General features: G+C 38.8%; 1 protein-coding gene across 1 annotated transcript in view; it reads left to right on the top strand.

Moving 5' to 3' along the window:
- Positions 1–4888: 4888 nt before the first annotated feature.
- The window catches only part of atp1a2a (ATPase Na+/K+ transporting subunit alpha 2a), a 56113-nt gene continuing 52473 nt past the window's right edge, over positions 4889–8528 (top strand). The window contains exons 1-2 of the mRNA XM_044135367.1: positions 4889–5019; positions 6770–6844. Coding sequence (XP_043991302.1) covers positions 5008–5019; positions 6770–6844 — 87 coding nt within the window. The 5' untranslated portion in view covers positions 4889–5007. The remainder of the gene's footprint in view (positions 5020–6769; positions 6845–8528) is intronic.

Raw genomic sequence — 8528 nt, 5'->3', positions numbered from 1 at the left:
TGATGCTATTCTCTAACAAATGTCTGAAGCATTCACAGAACAGCCATTTCTATTTCCACATTAAATCGCAGGTAGACTCTGGTTACACATTTGGTGAATTTTGCAGGCAATTGGTTGCACTGAATTGTATCTGGGAAATGAGAAAAGGAGGAGGATTACAAATGCATGCTACACTTTTCAGGTTTGTTTTTGTCCCTTTCATTTCACAATGATGAAATCACGATGCCCTGTGCTGTGTTGGTCTTGCATCACAAACTATTCAATTAAAACACTTTGAAGTTGGTGCTTTTATGTGAAAGGAAAAGGTTGTAAACGTTTTGTGTGCCATGTGAATGTTCTTAACAGCTGGCCGGAGAAGAGAACTCATTAGAAAATAGCCCTGACTTTATTAGCAATCTTAGTACTTCTTGCTTGCAGCAACATGAACACTTAAGGGAACAAAATCTGTCTTTTAAATAGTGAACAAGAACCACCAGGTGGTTTGCTTTTAATGAAAAAAAAAACAACATATAGAGTTTAACCAGAATAATTTTGTGCCCTTTACGGCTAAACCACATCCAACGGAAATTATGTTAACCTGCAAAAAATGTTTGGCAGCTGTTCACAACCTTTTCACATTTTTGCAAAGTGACAAAATGAGATATAATTTTCATAAAGGCTTAATTTTTTCTGACCTAACGAGCAGGTGGGGCTCAGTGAACATACATGACCTTTTCAGAAATGCTCTGCTTCAGATTCAGACGCAGTGCAGTTGCAGACTTTAACTGATGCACCTGCTCAGCTGCGCCGTCTGAATGACCAGCTGGTGGGGGGATAATGCAGAGCAAAGCTATTTTATTTATTTATTTATTTCTTACTGTTTTGTTTAGGCAGAGAAAAAAGGATTCAAATGCCTTGACATAGCATTTAAAGACACAATGTGCTTATATTTTGAAAGGTTTTTCTTGATTAAGCCCAGTTAGGTAACAAAGCATACTTAAGATTTTGTCATATGAAACAGAAATTCACTGTTTACCTGGCAGAAGATGCAGTCTGCTATTTGTTTTGCAGATGTAATTTCTAGAAATGGTAAGATTACTAGATTTTATTTTTTTTAGTAGGTTAAAATGTTTTTTGTGGGTCAAATCTGATTAAATATATTTGAAAAGATCTGGTTTGGAAGAAATTTGGATCACATTTTATCTGTCTGAACTGGTCCAAGCTTTATCCTCAAGCTGAGCAGAAGTTAATCAGGTAAGCGTTCGCTCACCATCCACCTTGTCACCTTTAACATGTTCTTTTCGTTGGCCATGCCCAGTCCTTTTGCACAACTGAATGCACAATTTAATGGATTTTGCAGTCTGCAGAATACGTTTCTTGATTTTAATATGTTCAGTTAGTGGAAGAATATAAAGCCCTAATCAGCATAGGTTATTTTATTGAGGAGACAACCTGTGTCGTCTCACCTGCTTAAAAACGCGATTTGAATAAAACACATGCACTCACCACCATTTTATTAGGTGCACACTGCCAGCAGAACTCCCTGATGCTTTCAGAAAGTAATTCTTCATGGCATAAAGTAGACTTGGAAGTGCCTGAAACATTCCTCAGAGACAGTGGTCTAAATTAAAATGATAGCATCATACATTTGCAGCAAATTTCTTGGCTGCATATCTTTATATAAATCCTCCTTTTCACTGTATTCCACATTTTCTTTTAAATATATTAAACATTGTGCTGGAGCTCTGTGCATTCAGGCCGAAGGATGTTGTGCAGCAGTGCTGCAACATTTGCTGACGCCAAAGCAACACCTCGCTTTAAATTCAATATATTTATGTGTTAAAATCCCATGAATCAGGAGTTTCTGTTGTGAGATTCTCATTTCTTTCCCATTTCGACTTCAGCAATTCATCTTTACCATAAATGCCCAACTGCACTGAGTCACAGCTCTGATTGGTTGATGTGCCATTTGCATTAACAGGCAATTCCACAGGTGCGCTGTGACTGAATATGCTGTATGCAGCAAACAAAGAAAGAACATGAACAAACGATAATAATGATTGAAGCGTTATTATGCAAGCATAAGTGACATCCTGTACCAATGCTTATGACAAAAGAACCAAACAAGCATGACTGAAGGTGCTTTGTTGTTTGATTAGCATGATACATGGAGGTTTGCCGTGGTGTCTGTTATGTTGAGCAGCTTGTGGAACATTATTCTTTCTCCAGTCAGCTGCAGGGCTTTTATGGGAGTCTCTAAAACAAAGCCAGTCTTCTTAATCTGCTTATTCCTTTTCTTTAAGTCACTGGCTCTGATGTGTTTGCTCCAGCAGATGGCTTCAAAGAAAATGGCACTACTTACTGAAGATATACAACATGTTGCTCCAAATGTTGAAGGAATTAAGTTTCACCGAGAAGGTAAATGTGTTCTGTTGCTTTTTTTCCCCCAGGTAATTTCAGGCTTTCACTGCCATTTGGATGAAAACGATCTTTAGCTTATTTGTGCTGTTTCCAAAGTTCCTTCTCTTCTATGTACCACTCACATTAAAAATGAGGTGCTACCCCTTAAAGCTGACCACAAAGTGATTAAGCCCTTGCTTAAATTGTATACTAATTATCTATGATTACATTTTCTGTTAAATAAGATCAATTAACAAGGATTTCACAGAAGGCTTTCATTTTGCACGCTTTTTAGATTTTGTCTCGGCCCAGTAGCACAAGATAATTAAGACATCAACATCCCAAATATCAGACATTTATTGTTCTTGACCACTGAGTCACTGACATGGTAGGGGTTGAAAGTGAAGATGAAATAATGACTTACTTTAATATCTTTACAGCTTAAGGATAATAATCTTTACAAAGCTAAACATACAACAGTTGCTGTTGGCATCAAATAAAACTTTAAGATATATTTTTAAGAAATAATGAAAGCTTTCATTTCCTGTCATTAGGGATAATGAGTGTTTGATCCTCAACAAGCGAGTCAGCATTCTGGCTCCCACAGATTGGTTGTGTGCACATGTGGCACGATCAATCAGTCAATCAATTAGAGATCCTCCTGAGCTGAACTCATTATGTTCATTAAGCACATATCTCCACGAAATCAATTTCTTCCTTTCCAGGCTCCCCTCCTCCACGGTCGTCACCAAAGAGCTGTCAAAGGATGTCAGGGACAAGATACCAGGTCTGCACAAAACTAGAAGGGGATACAACACCATCCGCACTAAGCTGTGGGAGAAGTTGACAGCTGGTGGTTCAGTTATTGGCAAAAGATAGGAATAGGAAATTGCCCTCAGCTTTAAGGTTAATGTATTATGATCATGTATAAGGTCAGAAATCAGCCCACAACTCCACAGGAAGAGGTTGTTCATGATGTGAAAGGACTTACAAAGAACAGGAATTGTGACACACCATGAACCTGCAGTAGAAAGGACACACAAAGAACTTGTCTCAGTTTGTCGGAGAATATCTAAAATATTCAGAGAAGCTTTTGAGGAAGGTCCTGTGGCTTATTTTGCAATAAATCACAGAGACTAGATGACAGAGCTGAAAAACATATGATATAAGCATTTGATGTCAGTCTATCTATAATCATTAATTAACTTTTTGCTTTAAATATCCAAAATACTAACAAATCAGTGACATGACCTTTCCACAGTTTTCACTCCACAATGTTTCTTAAGGAATTAAGAAACACATTAGTGAAACCTTCAGCTGTTGCCACCGTAGTTACTAAACCTAAATAGGTTGTTGCTAGGTAACCAAAGAGTGAGTAAGTTAGTTGATGCCACCAACCTTGGTTACTAAGTTAAAATGCTATTTTCATTGGGAGATTATGTCACTTATTACATAGGGTAAATGCCTTGTTATAAGTGAAATAATCTGCCAATGGAACAAGTACTTTTTCTTAAATGTTAAGGAATTATTGACTAAAAACAAGCTTCTACTTCTTGCTAAAAAGCTACTTGTAGATTATTTTTGTTGTATTGTAAGTGTACTAATATGATTATACAAGAAACTAGACCAAAAATACTTGGTAGGATTTTGTGTTTTTGCAGTCTTGGATCTGTTACAGATGCAGAAGACCCTCAAGTTGTTGAGTGTGATGGTAAGTGACCCAATACTTTTGGCGATACAGTGAATACCATTTAGCTTTACAGAGCTCTTCATGACATGTTTAACCTTTTCTTCCAGCCTGGGTGAGATTGTGGAAAACGTTGAAAGACAAGAAACCTATGTGATGAGCCTGGCACAGGATATTGAAGTAGACACTTTACAGGGAATTAGTCATATTGCAGTGTGGGAAGAACTCAAGCATAAAATCAATCCTCAAAGTAATTGGCAATTAGTTAGGAGATATTTGGAGCTTATTTGACGCAGGATCATTTGCTGCATCTGTTGTGCGAGCCCAGTGGTTGACCTGCCGTATGCCGGAAAAGATGGCAGACTTTGAGCCAACCGAGGCATTGCATTGGCTTTGAATCAAGCTGAAGACTCAATGAAAACTGGATTCAGTGGCACAGCTCACTGCTTCACTCATCTATTTGGACAACAGGCACAAGGACTGCCTCAGAATCCCAACAACTGAACACTCTGCTGCTTCCTCATTATAAACCTTGAGGCCTCTTATCGATCCCTCATTATCATGTTTATTGTAAATACTGTATGCGTTATGTAGAGAGCAAGGTTTCATTTGTAGCGCTGACGGCAGTGATTGATGAGCTGTTGTTAACCGAAGGGCCACGTGTGGGAATATTAAGCAGGTGGGAAAGCATTTACTGATGGGGGATTGAGAGGGGAGAGAAACACTGGGAATGGTGTGGGGCAGGGGATGCATAGCTCAGGTTACCCAGAGAGAAGGGAACATTGAGGGGGGTAAAAGGATATTTGGTATGGTGTGGGGTGCCAGGCCCAAAAAAAGCCAGCAGCAGTGTCTTCTGCACATGTTGGTGGGAGATCCCAGCAGATCCCAGACCGCTGAACTCGTCCTTTACTGTATAACCTGCAGACGTCTGGACACCAATCATGGGCAGAGGGGTAAGTTCATAATCCTTTTTCAGCAAACAAAAAAAAAAGCACTTTTTTAAATATCTGGAAGTTTTAATGTAATAAAGCAATGGGTTTTGAACCACTGGTTTACCTCTAAACCAGTGCGTAGAAGTGAAAAAGTATCCACACCAATTCAATACTTTCAGTACTGTCATGCTACTACCTCAAATTTCTGTATTTATAAGCATTTTTTGGGTCATAAACTGACAAAATGAAGGACGTGTAAAGTTCAAGTTTTTTTTAAAAACAAATCAAAAAAGTAGCATGTGCTTTCAGTCAATAATTTGTTGTGCAACATTGCAACTGTTTTACAACATTCTACATTTAAAGGCTAACATTTTTAATTTCATTTAGATATTAATCCCAGTTAGATTACATGAAGAACATCTGTAAACAAAAAAAAAATTAAGTCCTACAAACAGATTTATGTTTTAACAAAATCTAGTATGTTCAGTCTATTCTAGTGCAAATATCTTGGTACACTTGAAAAAAGACAAAACTAATTTACAAGTATCTTTTAAAAAGATATAGGAACTTATTTTTAGTACATTTTAAAATGATTGACCTACCAAGACAAGAGATACACGAGTGAGTGAAACAGCGGCTCCTATTTCTTGAAAAGTTACTTGTAAGTTAGCTTTGTCTTATTTCAAGATATTTTACCAAAACTAGACCAAAAATACTTGCTAAGACTTTGTGTTTTTGTAGCACTTCTTTCTTCTTCTCTTCCACTCTAATAAGCTTCGATCTGTATTGAAAGATATAAATCCCCACATCATGATGCAGTCACCACCATATCTTCCCATGCATGTGGTGTGTTCAGGGTGACGTTCAAACGCTGGTCAGGATTTTGAAAATATGCAAAATAAGGTAAAGTCTTGATCTCATTTGACAAAAGTAAACTTTATCTCTATTTTTCTGCCCCAAATTCTCTAACCTGAGCAGTGGATCATCATGCTTTGTTAATATTCACGTTGTTGTTTGTTCTCTAGCTTTATTTAGTTGTATACAAAATAAATACAAATGCAACTTTGTGTTTGTCGCATGACAAAATACTTTTACAAGACTCTGTTTGTATGTTGTGCTCCCAACACGTTTAAGGGGAATGAAGTCCGTGAGCATTCTTTAGCAACAAAAGCCCCCATCCCAGGATAATGGCCCTCCTCCCCAATAAGTTTTGTTCCTCCACGCTTGTTGTTTATCTGCGTTATTTTGTAATTTTCCCTGTATTCTCTCCATCAGGCCTCATTCCATTTAGCTTTATGGGAGGACAGCCTGGTAATCTTCCTCGTGCACAGTGGGGGGAAATTGCTATGCCAGACACATTTCAGGCTCTCCACCGGCTCGGCGCTCCCTCTTTGGCTCTTATTTTGATTAGGTTTTCACCGTGTCACTCACGTGCACGCTCTCCCCTCACATTCTCCCGCCTTCACTGCTGCACTGACATGCACACATGCTTGCTAAGAGGAGACTGACAGCGGCAGATGATTTCCATGATGCGCCATTCTTCCAACTGTTCCCAACTCACACACACACACTGACACACGCGCTCGCAAATGACGAACTTCCACTGTGACAAAAAAAAAATCTTTTCCATATTCCGTGAATGGTTTGCCAATAGTGCTGGGAGATTGAAATGAAACAGCATACACAAGTCCATTGTGCTTGTAATATACTGCCATGAATGTAAATGTCCTTGGTTTAGGCTGCTGTTTGTTGTATCTGTATTTTTCCACAGTGGGGGACAGAGAGTGGAGCGAAGAGGAAGAAGAAGGATATGGACCTGGATGAGCTGAAGAAGGAGGTGTCCTTGGTGAGAAAACATGCTGCCCCTGTGCCGTGATTGATTTCATCTCCGCTGCTTCTAAATGATCTCCAAATAGTGCTACGCCACAGACACCAGATTATTTAACAAGGCTATAAATGAAAACGGTGGCCCGTAAACAAAATGGCAATCCAACTTACTCTGTGCAGTCGGCTGCAGACGAGGCGCATTGCCGGCCTGGTTCTCCTGTATCTGCTCAGCCTCCCTCTGGCTGCTCCGCTTTGTACTCAGAAAGACTCTGAATAATTTGTGGGCCACCAGCAGCCTGGTGCCGGTTTCTGCCTTTTGCAGAGCTGTAGTTCTTTGAGGTGCTGTCAGAAAGCCACCAAGCGATGCCCATGAAAACTGGGCTAAGTTTTACTTCTTGCACCACGTGTCATAAAGTAACTCCTGTCAATAAAAAGTAGGCCTCCATCTGATTAAAGGGGAAAATCCCTTTGAAACTGTCAACAGTGAGTTTTGTGATTGTCACATTTTACCTCCATCACTCTGCTTCATATATTTCTTCATTTAGTTCCTCCCGTTTCCGTTGTTTTTACACAGTAAATCCCTTTAATCACCTCTAGCTGTTGGTGGATCAATACTGGCTATAGCGCAATATAAATAACAGCTAAATGTTTTGAGAACACAAGGTCGTTCAGATGAGTTTTGGCCAAATTGCTTCCTGCCGACTGAAGTTTCTGTTAGTAAAGAAAGTGGGAGATTCTGTTCTTTTTTATGCTGGGTAAGAAAAAACAAACACTGTTTATTTTGTAAGATTGATGCAATTCCCAGAGATGATTGCTGATTAACGTCTTACTGCGAACTTCTAAATTCAAAAGACCCCCAAAGACGACATGATTACAGGTTATTTGTGGAATATTATCAACAAAACTGTTCCATTGCAAAACCATCAAATCCTACCTGATAAAGAGAAATGGATTGTCCATTTACTGGAAGAGGCTTTTTTTTTATTGATGTAGTGACAAGGCACCAAGCTGAGTTTCTGGGCTGTGGAAAACTAAACTGGTTCCTTAGTGAGATTTTATGAGACAGTGCAGCTGTTAGGAGTACTTATGGGCGGCCAGTATATCACAAGGCAGAAACAGCAATCAGGGAGATTTCAGTTTGGAGAAACGGAGAAAAGTTCTTATAAAGGAGTCAAGCTAAAAGTCTCTAAGAACAGAAACTGTTCAATATAGATTTTCTTTAGTATCTAAAATAACTGAAAATTATCCCAACATTTTGAGTCTGCATTACTACTTGGTGGTACGCCATTATACAGCCTCTACTTTCCTGGAACTTGGAGGCTACTTTCCAGAAATAACTAGGTGTTTTATTTTCTGGAGCTTATTGAGCACTTTCATAAAATCTACTGGTTATCTTTTCCGAAGGATAATTAGGGTAATTAATGGAACTCCAAAGACACTTTCTTTGAGCTTTTATGCAAATGACTGGTTACTTTACTGGTCACTACTTGCTAGTCTCGGATCGTGCTTTGAGGTGGCTAACAATAAAAAAGTTCCTGGAACATATAGGTTATTTTCCAAGAACCTTTTTTGATCTTACTGGTTACTTTCCCAAAATTGACTGCATACTTTAAAGAACCAGACTGCAGCACAAGGTGATTTAGTTTAAGGTACATTCCCTTAAACTTAGATTTTAGGGAACATTTTATGGAACTATAAGCTCC

Source organism: Gambusia affinis, linkage group LG12 (assembly GCF_019740435.1).
Source record: "Gambusia affinis linkage group LG12, SWU_Gaff_1.0, whole genome shotgun sequence".
NCBI lineage: Eukaryota > Metazoa > Chordata > Actinopteri > Cyprinodontiformes > Poeciliidae > Gambusia > Gambusia affinis.
The sequence above is the reverse complement of the archived record's forward strand: the minus strand, read 5'-3'. Positions and strand labels throughout refer to the sequence as shown.